Source organism: Pteronotus mesoamericanus, unplaced genomic scaffold (genome assembly GCF_021234165.1).
Source record: "Pteronotus mesoamericanus isolate MK-2021 breed Mesoamerican mustached bat unplaced genomic scaffold, CSHL_Meso_final scaffold_232, whole genome shotgun sequence".
NCBI lineage: Eukaryota > Metazoa > Chordata > Mammalia > Chiroptera > Mormoopidae > Pteronotus > Pteronotus mesoamericanus.
Window position 1 is genome coordinate 5,490,202 of NW_026555311.1, and position 16,489 is coordinate 5,506,690.

Sequence of the window (16,489 nt, forward strand, 5' to 3'; positions counted from 1 at the left end):
CCACAAATAACATTCATATTATGTAACAACATTATTAAGGCTGAGAAATACCAGAAAAATGTCCCTTTTTCCTGTTAAAAATATACTTTGTTAATTATGTATATATTCATGTTTGAAAGCAAGAGATGGTCAGTAACTTTTCAAATAAACATTAAATAAGCAAAAACCAGTTACCTGGGTAGCTGCCTCCTTCTAGGGCATCATAGCTGTTGGGCAGTGGAGAAGCACTGCTTGTAGTAGAAGAGCTGTCAACACCTAGAAGCAAAGCCAAATGTCTATTGAGTTTACAATGACAATGTCTCTTAGATTAGCCTCTGGCACCTTTAAAGAAGCAACTTTGCTGATTCTAGTGAAAATGTAAAATGACTGATGTCTAAAGACATTTTAAAAAATACATAAATTTCTGATACAAGGATATAAAATGAGTAGGGAGAATACAGAGCTGATGAGTGGAATAAAATGTGATTAAATGCATGTGTTAACATCTTAGAGAATAGGTACCAAAACGACTCAGACAAATATAAATATTAGATTGACAGAAATGTTAATACAGTTACATCTCAAAAATGGCATCTATCAAAACTGCAAGCTATTAAATATATTTGATCAGTATTAGGATAGTTTAAGATAATTACATTTGAATGACTTTTCTAATAGCATAGCTGTATAAAACCCTCATAAAAGAGGAGTCTATGGCTTGGGTTGTTACCTAGCCTGTTACTAAACTTTTCTATGCCTCAGTTTATTCATCTGCAGAATGGAGATTACATAGTGCCTGCCATATTTAATATGGTAATAGATATGAAAGGCACTCTAATCAATATGTCAGCCTATAAGAACTTTTATCATGTGTGTTCAGTCAAAGCCTGCAACAGAAATGTTCAGTGGCAATTTATGATGAGATTTAGTTATGGGTCACACACATATAACAGAACACAATATATTTCTTTCATTCATTCACTTAACAAATATTTTATTGAGAGCCTATAGTTATCCGAGGTAAATATAGTGACGAATAAAACCAAAAGTGCACATAGTTCTTCTTGGGTCAGAGATCTTGGTTTTTTTCACCGTAAGACAAAGTTTTGTGGTACAGAGATGATCCCTACCTCTTTATTTTTACTTTTTTATTTACTTACTTTTAGAGAGAGGGGAAGGGGAAGAGAAAAAGATGGAGAGAAACATCAATGTGAGAGATAATGTGGACTGGTTGCCTCTTGCTTGCCCCCCTACTGGGGACCTGGCCTGCAACCCAGGCATATGCCCTGAAAGAGAATCAAACCAGCAACCTTCCAGTTTGCAGGCCAGTAGTGCTCAATACACTGAGCCACACCAGCCAGGGCTGATTCCTAGCTCTTAACAATGATATTATAAACAGTGTTTAAACTACGTTTTAAGTTAATTTTCAACTGTGATCTAAAAAGCATAGGTATGCATAATTATCTTATTAAATAGTTTTGGAAAACCATGTGAATTAGGTATGTTGACTCAAGGCATAATAACTAAAGCTTTTTGTGTAGGATGGTTTTACTACCAGCAAAGAACAGATTTGGAGCAAAAGACTTCAGTTACATTAGGTTCTGTCATTTACTTGCTACTTAACTTCAGGTAAGTGAAATCATAAATACTCTCTTTTGTAAATTGAGAACAATTTTAAAAATGCCCTATGCTCCTTTTTAAATGTTCTTGTGAGGCTTTGATGTGACACTGGACAATCTAGACAAATTATGAGGACTACAAAGTAATAAGTAGAAGACACGAAGTGCTTTCTTTGTGATAACCAAAAAAATGGTATACATGTCATCACTCTTAAGAATGGGAAGTAATGACTGTTCCTTTTTGTTCCTTATATTTGTGAAATTACAACTAAAGAATAAGATCAAAATCTGCAAGCAATAGCATTAAAAACGACACACTTAAACCAAATATTCATGTTCATCAACAGATGAATGGATGAACAAAATATGGTATATGCATACAATGGGATATTATTCATCTATAAAAAATAATGAAGTACAAATACATGCTACAGTATGACTAACCCATAAAACATGCTACGTGAAAGAAGTAAGACACGAAGGGTCACACATTATATGATTTCATTTATAGGAAACATACAGAATAGGTGAATCTAGAGACAGAAAGTAAATTGGTGGTTTCCAGATGCTGAGAGGTGGGGAAATGGGAAGTTGCTATTTAATGGTTACAGAGTTTTCTTTTGGGATAGTGAACGTTTAGTTAGTACATTCACAAAGGTAGAACTAGATGGAACTGCACAAAAACCAAAATGATACATTTAGATCAAGGTGGCTGGTGGTTGCACAACATTGTGAATGTACCGAATAGCAAGGAATTGTACACTTTAAAATGATTAATTTTATTATGTTAATTTCACCTCAAAACAAAACAATATGCCAAGATATTTTAATGTGGAAAGAATATTCCTTTCAACAAATGGTGCTGGAACAACTAGATATCCACATGCAGAAGAATTAAGTTAGAACCTTTCCTTACACTTTACACTAAAATTAACTTAAAGTGATCACAGACTAAAATTTAAGCACTAAAACTATAAAACTCTTAGAATAGAGGAGTACTGACCTTTGGAACCATTGTGTCAAGCAAAATACTGCTTTCTCCATACCAGCTGGTTCCAGTTGAACAAATAGCTTTGGTACTCCTCCTCACTCTTAAAGCTTACATAGGTCCAATTCACCTCAGTCACTTCACACTACAATTAGTGATAATAAATACTCTGAGAACAAATGGGAGTTTAAGTGCAGCACTTGGGAAGAATTTTCCCTCTTTCTTTTACTGGCTCCATGTCACACATTGAAAGAAGAAAAGGAGGAGGAGGAAGACAGGAAAAGCTGAAATCTGAGAAAGTAAGGGGGAGAACAGATCATGAAAAAGCTCAGAATCCTTGAAGTTGGGGTAAAGTATCAGGATGCTTTTAAGCCTTTTAAAAAAGACTTAGGTCCTAGCCAGGACCTAAGTTGGTTCGCTACGCCAAGGTTGCAGGTCCCATCCCCAGTCAGGGAACATACAAGAAGCAACCGATGAATGCATAAATAAGGGGAACAACAAACTGATGTCTCTCTCTCTCTCCACCCCCAATCAATAAATTAAAAATAAAATAAAAAATAAAAGACTTAGGCTGTTTTCTCTCTAAAAAGACAAGCAATATGGGTCAAAGATATCCAATGTACTTACTAGTATTGCTCAACTTTGTATTACCAGATGATCTGAAATTTTATTTCCTCATAAAACTTCATAAAACATGGAAAAAGTCTAAGTCAAATTCCATTTCCACTGCTTATCAGTTGAGAGGAAATGGACAAGACACCTAACATCTCTAAGTCACTTTGTATTTGTAATAACAGATCTTAAACTTAACACCCACTCCACAGGGCTACTGTAAATATTAAACAGATATTTGCCAGACTCAGGAAATGTTCATTTTCTCTCTACCCCCACCCCCAAACAGAAAAAGAAAAAGAAAAAAAACAAGACATGAACCTCCTAACTGAGAAAGCCAATTGTTTTTTTTGTCAGGCGTCAACCAAACATTCCTTAACTAATCGCTGCCAACCAAATTACTTTCTATTTGTAAAAATGATTTCTTCCTTTTGGTAATGCTATGCTATATTCTCTCTCTCAACCTTCTTCCCACCTTAGCCTAAGAACTTGTTTTTCTCACCAGATTAATCTAAGAGCCTCTAGTTTCAATATGACCCAATGAATTCTTTTGTAAGAGATCTTTCTTAAGTGTGGGTTGGGCTGTTATTTTCCCACATAAACTCCTTCAGTGATTCCTCATTACCTTCAAGATAAAATCCAAATACCTTAATATGAGGACAGTAATAAGAACAGTAAGTCTTACTTAACATCATTTTCTGTGACCTTAAGTGAAACAATGTATAATGAAATCAATTTGACCACAGGCTAATGGATATAAACAAGAGTTAATAAGCTCATATGGTATCTCATTAACTTTATAACAAAATGTTATTATTCAGGGATCTGCTGTACAGCATTCTCAAAGATCTCCCCAGCCATCCACTCAACCGCATTCAATTTTTCTGGCCACTGTCCTTTGCAGACCATAGGTCCCAAATTCACTAAAGTTCCCCAAATGGGCCATCTTCTCTCAATCTTCTTGTTTTGTTTTAAAAAGTATCTCTGTCTCTTCCAAGATCCCTCATCTGCCTAATCACAACTTATCTTCTTAGATTCAGCTAAGATACCCCCAACAAATACCCCCGAGAATGTTCCAAGTCATCCTACCCTACACTTGGCTCCAGATTCTCCTATATATTTCTATAAAACACTATGATTAACATAGGACTCACTGTAATTTTGTTTTATATTCCATAAATCCATAATCCATATTACTGATTAGATACTGCACATGTACACATGTGCAGCAGGCTGGCAACAATAAAGCATATGCAAATGTTTAGAATTTCAGCTAATTAGATTTACGGCTAGCCTAGGCAGCCCATCACCATTTGAACACCATTTCTATTTGAAAGTACCTTTTCAATTCTACTCTAGACACTGGTAGCAAATCCCCTTCCATTTTAGCCCCAATACTCTGCCCTCTCGCACTGTACAGAAAGATGGAGCTTCCAGCTGGCTACAGCAATCATACATACAAGATGTTCGCAAACTGGATATTCATATAACAGGTACTACCTGCAAATACCTTACCACATTTTCTGTAAATGTAGATGAATACCCAAAACCCTCAAACTAGTACTTTTCTTGATGGCAGGAATATTCTTTTAAATTCTTCACAGACCCAGGAACTGGCTTAAGTTTATCAAATTTAAAAAAATATTAAATATGCATTTAATTCAATTGAAAGATGTTTGTATAAATAATAAAACAGGACATCCATTAAAGGGAAAGATAGGATTGAATCCTTTTAAAAATCCTCTTGGTGGGGTGGAAAGGGAAGATGTTGGTCAAAGAGCACGTATTCCAGTCATGAGATGAGTAAAGTGGGCCCTGGCCAGGTAGCTCAGTTGGTTGCAGTGTTGTCCCCATATGCCAAAGTCGGGGGTTTGATCCCTGGTCAGGACACATATAATAAACTCACCCAATGAATGCATAAATACGTGGAACAACAAATTGATGCTTCTCTCTCAAAAAAACCCCCAAAAACTCAATAAAAAATAAAAGTTAAAAAAAGTATTAAAAAAAGATGAGTAAGCCTGGGAGAATCTAATTTTACAGCATGGTGGTTATAGTTAATAATACTGTATTACTTACTTTTAAAAAAGAATTCTCTTTGGAAGTTAGGGCTCAGTAGGCCAATATTGCCTGGTTATCTATAGGATTCAACTTGTTCTGCATCAAAACTACATTGCCTTTAATATAACAGAGCAAACTATATACTTATTATCTCTGATGTAGTGTTTGGCACTGAATAATTATTATTAGCTTCTGTGAAAGTAAAAAAAAAAAAATTTTTTCCCCAACATCACTTACAAAATATAGCATTCCCAGAGACACTTGGAGAGAGGTTCCAGTTGTTTGGCCTCTTCTCAACCTGCAAATTCCCTAGAGGGAAGGTTATTGGGAGTATTGCATAGCAGGTAACAGAACATTAGCTGTTGTAGGGACTAGAGCTGATCACAGCCTGGAGTCTGAATTAAGACTTTGGTTTCCCTCCCCTCCTTTTTACTTTATTTTACTTCTCAATTTTGCTTTTACTGTTTATTCGCTCTCACTCCCATTTTCAAGTTAGTATTCCTTACTACTGTAAGTATGACAGTACTTGTCTGCATTACTGTACCTAAAACTAATGAAAATTCTCTCTACCCCTAACTGAAGGAGTAAAAAACCATGTTCTTTAATTTTAAATTTATTTTCCAACAATTCTGAAGTCTTAGACATTTCCAACAAAATATGACTGCCCCTAGTACAAAATCCTATTTTAGCTTCCAAATATGAATTTAATGAGGAAAGTTTAAAAAGGAAGCCTAGTTGTAGCATGTAATTTAAAAAATTAGATGGTTTTAATACAAAATCGGAACTGAAATAAAATAGTTTTCTTTTAAAACTGAAAGTTTAAAATAAATATTCCTGTACTTGACTGCGGTAGAAACTTGCTGCCAAGGAAACCACACGCTTTAGTAAAGTGAAAAGCTGCAGTAAATACACAGTAACTTATAACTGTGAAGAGCAATGCTGCTGATTTCCAAATCTGCCAGTTGCTATTTCATTACTGTTCAATAAATTTTTTCAAAATTAGAGAAAAATTCCACATAACTTAAACACACAAACATCTCATGAATACAGAAAATTAATTAACACAGAAATGCCTAAAAATTAGAGCACTTCAAATCTCTACTTTATAGAAATACTTATATGTACCCATCTGGCACATATAAAATCACTATGTGATTACTATGATACAGTAATCACTATGTTGTATACCTGAAACTAATATTTTATGTCAACTATAACTAAAAAGTAAATTTAAAAAATCTATAAAAAGATTAAAAAATACTTACATGTAATCCCCAAACCGATGCAAGCCATTTTATCTCTTCACATATAAAAAAATTATTGTAACTGTGTAGGGTTTAAAAAAAATAAAACTTGCCCTGGCTGGTGTGTGCTGCTGGCCTATGAACCAGAAGGTTGCAGGTTTGATTCCCAGTCAGGGCACATGCCTATGTTGCAGGCCAAGTCCACAGTAGGGGGGCATGCAAGAGGCAACCACACATTGATGTTTCTCTCCTTCTTTTTCCCTCCCTTTCCCTCTCTCTAAAAGTAAATAGAAATCTTTAAACATAAAAAAGAAATAACTATATTTCATTTTAAAGCTAGGTTTTCTTTCCAATTTTCTTTCCCCTCATTCAGAACATCCTTTCATTTTGCAATCAACAAAAATGATTTTCTTTTTAGAAACCATGAATAGAGACCACTAGGTTCTAGCAAAAATATCCACAGTACAGTCTTATTATTCTGCTGCATAATAAAAAAGGCGCAGAAGATAACATGTAAACATACTATAGTGACTACATACTGCCTTGTGTCCTTTATTTCCCTTCTACTCCAGTGTTGACTTCTCACTAGGAGACAGAGAGGCCTTCCTTTTCATACCTTTCTGGAGACAGAGATCTCAGTCTGCATCACCACTGTGCTACTTAGTAGTTGTATCACCAGACAAATGTTACTTAGCTTGTTCAGATCACAGTCAACTAATCTGTAAAATGGAGCCAATTATCTCTGCCTTGTAAAATTGTAGAGAAGAATAAACTGAGATAAGAATATGATCTTATCCCAGGGCTAATGGTAGTAACGATCACACGTTACAATCAAATCTTGGTTTCTAAAACATCCTTCTCCACTAAAGGAACCAGGACTGCTTGGAGGAACGTCTCGTTCTCCAGAGTTGCAGCAAAATAAGTACAAGACTAGTAGGGAGTACCTTACTGAGGCCTAAAGTACTTAAAGTAAGTGCTTAAAGATTCATGGGAACATTTAAAAAGACAGTTTCAAGGAGCTGCCACTGGCCAAGTCTAGGCCAAGCTGCTATCCAAATAACTAATGACAGTTATGAATTATAACCCACCATGTAAAATAAGAATCCATGAGTCAGTATGAACCCAAAGAAATCAATAAAAGAGAAGGAAAGGTTCTTCGTAATGAAACCCTGACTCATAAATATAGAAAGAATGCTAGAATTAGAAAATCATCAATGAATGCTAAAACTAGTGACAGTTCAATAAAGAACAGAATATTTACATAGTATCAAATTACATGTTAATTCCAAGAGTGAAAAGTAGGGCAAATTGAAGAACCTAAGCAGATACCATCTTAATCAACAGATCCAATTTAACATCATTAACATGGGAACAAATTGATACCATGTGCTTCAGACAAAATGCACTCACAGTACATTATTTAGGTGGAAATCCTGTCAAAAACACATGATTTGAATCTAGTCACAAGGATACATCAGATAAATCCAAACTGAGGGGCACTGTACAAAATAACTTCCCTATATTCTCCAACAATATCAAAGTAAAGAAGAGAGAAAGAAAAGTTAAGGACTATTCCCTTACAGTCTAAACAGAAATGAATACTAAATTCACTGCATGACCCTGGATTGAATCCTTTGGCTGTGAAAACAGATATAAAAGATCATATTGAGACAATTGTTGGAATTTGACTATGTACTACATAGCAGACATTACTGTATCAGCATTCAGTTTTGTGATTACTGTATTGTGTTTATGTTATATACAACATTATCTTACCCTGTAAAGTAATTTATAGGGGACTCTCCATGGTCAACCGAGGATCCAAATTTAATGAATAATAAAATTCCATTGGCCATATGCTCATGGGTCCCTTGTGTACTCTGTATACCAGAAAGAACCTCAGATTGACCTTTCTGCTTCCCACACTGTGCCCCGCTTGTTGGCAACTATTGCAGGGAAGCCCTGATTCCATCTTTTGACCAATGGATTGAAACATGCCGTGTCCACTCACACTGTGTAAATTATACCCTCATTTGCATTTATACTAACCAATCAGAACTGCATGATTTAAACAAGTCAGAATTGAACAATTTGGAAACCTCATTTACATGAAATGGATTAAAGTGGAAACCATGGGCAGGAAAATTTTCTATAAGAGGGGACCCTTCCTTTGGAGTATAATTTAGGTTGCTACCTGATATCTCTCTCCTGGACTACAGTTGTTATTGCTCAAATAAATGATTTTATTCTGCAAAAAACCTACAACAATTAAAAAAAAATGTCTTTACAATTAGGAAGTACATACTGAAGTTTTTAGGGGCAAAGGTTCATGATATCTCCAAATTACTTTCAGATGATATAGGAAAAACTGTACAGATAGGATATTATAAAATAAATGGGTCAAAAGTGTCTTATCTGGATAACATGTATATGGGAGCTTCTTTTGCTCTTTTTACAACTTTTTTTATAAGATAAAAGTTGTATAAGATGAAAATTACAAAAAATTCAGATAGATGGGCATTTATATACTTAAGAGTAAGAAAAATTACTCCTCATCTGGAACTCTCTGTTTCCAACCCCCCTCCCCAAACTCATGCATAAGGATTTGGAAATTTAAAACAAGCAAAATTTAGAAACTTAGTTAAATGGACTACATATAGAGCAAATCCTTCCATTCCATAATAAAGTGTACAGAAGGAGAATCATGGTCATACATACAATAATTTGAAAAGGACATCATTTATTGGTTCAGTCTTAAACTATTAGAATTAATGGAGAAACTGAGCTGAACATTCAGCATTGTTCTATTAAAGGCAGAAAAAAATTAAACAGGCTGCAACACATAATCATATATACAATTTCCTCAACTAACAAGATGTGAACTACTACATGAAGCAGGAAAAAAACTACAAATTTTGGGCTTTCTAAATCTATAATACGTGCCAAAAGAAACATTGCCCTATTTCTCTATCATTGTTATAAAATCCAAATGGGTCATTTTGATTAGACTAAAGTAACATGCAAAGCAGAAAATAAAATGCTACTCCTAAAAGGGTGTTAGAGCAATCAACAGTCAAAAGCTTCGGTCAACACTCATTCTTTTGCATGATAAAAGAGGAAATGCATTTCTAAAAGAAGGAAGCACTCTACCACCACAAAAGATGTATTATTTTTTAACAAAAATGGCAAAATGTCCAAAAGAGAAAAAAAAACAACAAACAAGCAAGCAAAACACCTCATTTCAATGATCCCAACCTTCTATAACCTAACCCAAGCATGTTCATTTAGCTAAATCTGCAAAGATACTTTTTAAAGAGGCTAATTAGATTGTGGACATTAAAAAACAAAACAAAACAAAAAAACCTTGAGTAGGAAAAGATTAAGAACTGGTGTAAAGCTAAAGCAGACCTGCTTCCTCATCCTCCTCCTCCTCTTCCTCATCATCGGAAGTTGATGACAAGGGAGTTGGTGCGGAGCTAGCTTGATTATTAACATATTCACCATACTGCATGCCTGTAAAGTGGAAAGCACAAACACAAGAGTCAAACCAACAGGAAAGATGAGAAATAAAATTTGACATTGCATTAAAAGTGAGAAAGAACTCTGACATTCCAAAGAGCATCCCAGCATGCATATTAATATTAGCAAATTTATTATTAAAACTGAAATTGTTAGAAAATCTCTAAAAGCAGTTTAGTAAAAGCAGCTTTAATATGAACTAGCTGACTTAAGTGTGAAAAAAGTACCATGTTAATTACACTGAAACTGCAATGATAATCTCTGAAAATCTTCCTGAGCTCTGTACATGTTTACCTTCTTTAACCTTAGGGCCATTGTGGTATACTTCCTTTGGGACTGTGCATTCCTGATGAGCAGTGGTCATTCTACTGAAATGAATGTATACAGCATACAACACAGGTAGATAGATATTTGATACCTTCCTTCTGCGAATGCCACCTTGATGGTAACACAGTTCTCGTAACGGAAAAAGAATGACAGTTAAAGAAAAGAACTGTATTCAGCATGGTTCTCTGCTCACAGCAGATGTTAAAAAAAAGAGTGGGGTTATTAACTGTGACCCTACAAGTATGGCAATTACAGAAAAGTATTTTCTGAGATGGCCAATCATCCCAGCTTCAGTCTATTGCCTGTATGTGAGTCTGAAGTAGGTGACTGAGTGGTCCTCTGTGAGATACACAAGAGAAGAAAGATTCTGTAGAAAATGCACAGCAGCTAGTAACTGTTTAATACTTCCCTTATAAATCTGATTGGGTACTTTTATTATTTAATTAATGTGGTAAAATCAAGACAAAAAAATTAACATCCACAGATATTTTAAGAGAGATAAAATAACCTTAATGAAAACACTTTATAAATAAGAATAAACCACCTGTAAGAAAAATCTTATAGATCAGCTTTAAAAAAGAAAAACCCAGAAACCCAGTGTGAATTTTCAATAACATTTCACAATACTGGAAACACTATGAAGCCCAGCCTCATCAAAATCACACGGTAGTTCCTTGATGCACTCCTCATTGTTTTTTTAGGTGAACTTTTAAATTAGCATAGATAAATGTAACTATGTCTATAATAAGAAAAAGACTATTAAAGAGTAAAATTGAAGCTTACAAGGGGAGAAAGTTTCAACTGCACAGGAGTGAAGCTGTGATCTTCACACTCTGGCTGACTAAGAGAGTCATGAAAAAACCTGCTAGCTTCACTGACACATCATCTAAATATAAAGTGGCAGTTATTATAAACTCATCTTAGAAAATAAAAATCAATTTAAATTCAGAAAATAAAGAGAAATAAACTTGATACCTTAAAAGGCCAAATTCTGTGGCATGTTCCTCTAATGAAAGCCTTGTTAAAATGAAATTTGACTAATATTAGACCTTAAGTTAAATATACTAAGAAGTTTACAATTAAAATTTACAATAAAAGTACATGAAAGAATTTTTATAGAAAAGAAATTTTTCAACTTAAGGACTTCCTTAAAAATAAGAGTACTTTCTTAAAATGCAATTAGCACTGTCCTTTAAAAAAGTACACATACAGAATGGGGCAAAAGCAGGTTTACAGTTATTCACATGGAAAATAATACAATAATAAAAAATAACTTTGGGTTAAGATGGCAGCATAGGTAAATGCGGTACTCATATCCTCCCACAACCACATCAAAATTACAACTGAACTACAGAACCACCATCATTAAGAACTGCTGAAATCTGGCTGAATGAAGTCCTACAAATAGGGAATTAAATAAGCCACATCAAGACTAGTAAAAGGGATGGAGAAAGGGAATGGGCTGGTTCCACATCTGCGAGTGTTAGAGAAATATCTTGGCTGCAGAGATACCCCCTGAGGAGCTAGGGGTCCCAGCCCGACTCCAAGCCTCCAAGCCCAGGGTCCCGGTTCCAGGAAGAGAGGTCCCCATAATTTCTGGCTGTAAAAACCAGTGGGGATTGTGGCTGAGTGAGACGCAGTACTTCTGGGGTCCCAGGCAATTTCTTATAAATGGCCCATGCACAGAGTTACTTGGACTCACTCCCTCTCAGCTCCAGAGCTGGGACAGCAGTTCAAAAGGCACCAGAGACATATGGGGAAGAAATGGATTGTCTGGGCATCAGTGAGAGCTGAGGGATGGCAGCTTTCTCTCAAACAAAAATACTGGCAGAAGCCACTGTTTCTTTGATGAGCCCTTCCCCCCCCAGATTGCAAGTGGGTTCAATAACTGAGTCTCCATCAGCCTGGCTTTCACTGTTTGCCTTAAGCTGATGATTCCCTTAGATCCCACTCCACCAACCTTGCAGGCCCAACAACAAGCTGTTTCCAGTTGCTTTTCCATACAAATGGCCTGTCTTCATTCATGCTTCAGATTCCCTAAAATCTCTCAAACAAATAGCATCTGGTCTCTGAGTAACCTGTACCTCTTGCTAACTGGCTCAAGGCGTGACACTAGTGGCAGCCAGTCTTGGTTAGCAGCCTGGCCTCTCCTGGGCATCTCCAAGCCCAGTATAAGCAGTAGCCATCTGCAGATCACTCTGTGGTTTGTGCCAGGCGGCCCAGGCAGTGCACAGGCAGTGGCTGACCTTGTACCTCCTGAGAGGCCCCAGGGCCAGTGCAGCCAGTGGACAGCTGCAGACCACACTGGACTACAACCCTAGCACCACCATGAACCACACTTTCAAGGGGCAGACTCAGTGAGCACCAAAGCCCCACTGCAGAAAGTCTAGCTCTGAAGGGTTGACTCCAGCACAGCAGCTCCTCCAATGTAGCTGGTTCTCCCAGCTGACTGGCCTGAGGATTAATCCCTCCCAGTGATGCCAACAGCAATCAAGGCTCAACTACAACAGGACACTGCACACAGTCAACAGAGAGGTGCACCTGGAACACCCAACTCAGATGACTGAGGAGGCTGCACCACTGGGCCCTACAGGACACCTACTACACAAGGCTACTCTACCAAGTAGACAAAGCAGCTCTAATCTAATACATAGAAAGAAACATAGAGAAGCAAACAAAATGCAAAGACAGAAACAGGTCCCAAATGAAAGAACAGGGTAAATCTCCAAAAAAAGAACTAAATGAAACGGAGGCATGCAAACTACTGGATACAGAGTTCAAAACAGTAGCTATGATAATGCTCAAGGAACTTTGTGAGAACTTGAAAAGTGCGAAAAAGATACAGAAATCATAAAAAAGAACCAGTCAGAAATGAAGGATCACTAACTGAAATTAAGAATAATTTATAGGAAATCAACAGTAAAGTAGACGAAGCTCAGAATCAAATTAGCAATTTGAACTATAAGGTGGCCAAAAATACCCAATCAGAACAGCAAGAAGAAAAAAGAATAGAAGGCAAAACAAACAAAAAACAAAAACAAAGACAGTGTAAGGAGCCTCTGGGACAACTTCAAACACACCAACATTTGCATCATAGGGGCACCGGAAAGAGAAGCTAGAGATCAAGAAATTGAAAATATATTTGAAAAAATGACAGAAAACTTCCCTAATCGGGTGAAAACAGACATACCAGTTCAGGAAGCACAAAGTCCTAAAAAAGATGAACCCAAAGAGGCCCACACCAAACACATCATAATTAAAATTCAGAATGTTAAAAACAAAGAGAGAATCTTAAAAGCAGCAAGAGAAAAGCAGTTAGTTACCTACAAAGGAACCCCCATAAGACTGTCAGCTATTTTCTTAAAAAATAACAAACTTTGCAGGCTACAAGGGATTGGCAAGAAATATTCAAAGTGATGAAATATAAGTACCTACAACCAAAATTACTCTACCCGGCAAGGCTATCATTTAGAATCAAAGGATAAAGAGCTTTATAGAAAAGAAAAAGCTAATGAAGTTCACCACCACCAAACTAGGATTACGTGAAATATTAAAGGGTCTTCTTTAAGAAGAAGAAGGAGGGGGTAAAAAAGATAAAAAATACAAACAATAAAATGGAAATAAATACCTATCTGTCAACAACTGAATCTAAAAAACAAAATTAACAAGCAAGCAGAACAGACTCACAGATACAGAGAACATTTTAATGGTTGTCAGATGGGATGGCAAAAAAGGTGAAGGGATCTGAACTACAAATTGGTTGATACAGAATAGTTAGTCATAAGGATGTAAAGCACAACATAGAGAATATAGTCAACAATATTCTAATAACTATGTGTGGTATTAGATTGGTACATTTTATCAGAATGATCGCTTAGTATATTATATAATGTCTAATCCCTAGGGTTTACACCTGAAACTAATATTGTATGTCAACTATAACTGGAAAATAAAAGATGATTAAAAAAATACAAAAATAGACCCTGTGTTTCACGTAATCACAACTGTAAACCTACTTTTGCCCTACCCTATATGTGTATGTATATAATAGAAAGAAACAAGAGAAAGAAGAAACAGGAATAAATTCCATTTACCCTGCTAACAGAGGCCAATAATGAGGAAAAAAATCAGAAGAGACTCCATTCTTTTCATGACTAAATGAATATACAGATTGCTGACTCTATAACTAATCAAAGGAATCAAAGTACAGGGCATACCATATATATTTTAAGATAAATATTTTCCTTTCTTTCTCCAGATTTAATGAAAATGAATTTATTTCACTTATCAGAAAAATATCCATGTTTAATTGGAAGCAAATGAAACAGCTATACAATGATACAAAGATTTATAGAACAACTACTCAATGCACTGGAAGAAATTTATGAATAGACAGCATTGAGTAATATTATTATTTATTATATTTCAGATTATACTATAGTTGTCAATGTACTATATTAACAGAATGTCACCCAACATACTCTAAACTCTATTTTCCTGAAGAAAGATGCAATTCTTTTAAAGAAGAGCTGGAGATGAAAGTATCAAGATTTAAGCCCTTCTTCAAATGTGATAATATGCCCAGAATTTAGCCTTCCTTTGCTTGTTCAAGTAAACTTTATTAAAAACTTGATAATACTAATGGCACAAGAATATGACCTTTTAGTTAATTCGTTGCATAACAGAGAGTAAGGGCTCCAGGATAACAACCAATCCATAGTTAAGTTCCCCATTCTAGATTCGGTCCAGTACATACAAACTGCAACAAGTGGGGAATTACAGCCAGAAAGGAGCTTTCTGCTCTGCTGTATGTGAATGGTTATGAGAACTTCATGAGTGCCTTTACTCAGATCCTCTTCAACAGCCAGAACCTATGTACGACAAATACAGGCTGCATTTTTAAGGTGGTAGAACATGACTTATCTTCCAGAGCTCAACCCAAAACCTATTGCAAAAATGTATATGGAGTACCTTCCATCCCAATCACAACCAACACCACCAAATGGGGAGGACATGCTATATCCTAACTTATTCTATCTTTATCAGAACTTCCAAGGTATGACTGTACTAAATCAAGTGGCAAGAAACCATAACAGAATTTGACATTATTCAGAGTTTTGTAACTAACAGGACTCCAATAATTTAGAAAGGGCATTTGGTTTAAAGTACCTATTACTGAAGTACCTTCAGGCAAAACTCTCCAGGAGACTACATCCTTGGGGCTGTTTAATAAAAGGTTTCTTCACTGTTCCCTAGATACAGTTACATTGGAAATGAATAAAACTAGTCTTACGAGAACACATCCTTTGTGGAGGTTAGCTTTTTTAAATTCAAGCGTTCAGACTTTTGAGCAACTGTTATATTTCCTAAGGAGGTCTTCAGACTAGGTACACATACTAGAAAAATTTCCAAGGGTTCTCACAAAAGAATGGTTTTAAGGGAACCAACTTCCATAGTACTCTTTCCTAAAACTTACCTACTTAAGAAAGTTCCTGTGTTAACAACAGTGTTTCTCTCACTTTACAAAGGAAGTGCATATTCTTAACTTATACTAAATCTTACTATAACACAGTGCCCTGAGGTATAAAAGTCTCAGGCTAAAGGGAAAATGTCTTCCTTCCTTAAATAATCAAGCCATCCTAAATCTAGACGTTCTTTTACCTTATCACACATGTTACAGTAAAAGACAAAACATGGTAGAAATAGTGTTGGTTCTCATTGGAATATTCTTAATTCAGAAATATTGAAAAGGTGATGAATTTATTTAAAAATTCTGCATGTATAAGATCCCCAATCACTACTGTCAAACAACTCACTCCTTCTGAAAGAGTCCCATGAGAACAAAGCAAAAACAGTAAGAAATACTGACTGACAAGCAGCACATTGAGGAAAAAGATGGGGACTCTGGGTTCAACTTCAGGTGTACCCCTTACTAGTTGTGTGTCCCTGAGCAAGTTATTAACCTTCTGTTCTTCACTACATCATCTGTGGGTGAAGTAGTAACTACCTCAAATAGTGTTTTGAGGTTTAAATGAATAAATATACATATTACAAAGCTTAGAATGGTGCCTGAAATATACTCAAACTATATAAGTATTACCTGTTATTTAAAAACATGTTTAGTGTATATTAAATTGAAC

At 35.7% G+C, this 16,489-nt stretch overlaps 1 protein-coding gene across 7 annotated transcripts in view; it reads right to left on the reverse strand.

Annotated features, from left to right (window-relative positions):
* SEC24B (SEC24 homolog B, COPII coat complex component) overlaps positions 1-16,489 on the reverse strand; it is a 94,285-nt gene that overhangs the window by 34,903 nt on the left and 42,893 nt on the right. For 4 of the 7 annotated variants that reach the window (XR_008530685.1, XM_054591631.1, XM_054591628.1 and 1 more), the window contains 2 exons: positions 9,912-10,016; positions 175-255 (listed from right to left, as the gene is read on the reverse strand). Coding sequence is in view for 6 of the 7 variants with exons in the window: in XM_054591631.1 (XP_054447606.1) it covers positions 175-255; positions 9,912-10,016 (186 nt within the window). In the remaining variant the exon portion in view is untranslated. The remainder of the gene's footprint in view (positions 1-174; positions 256-9,911; positions 10,017-16,489) is intronic. The other 3 variants (XM_054591632.1, XM_054591630.1, XM_054591629.1) reach the window with 1 other exon arrangement.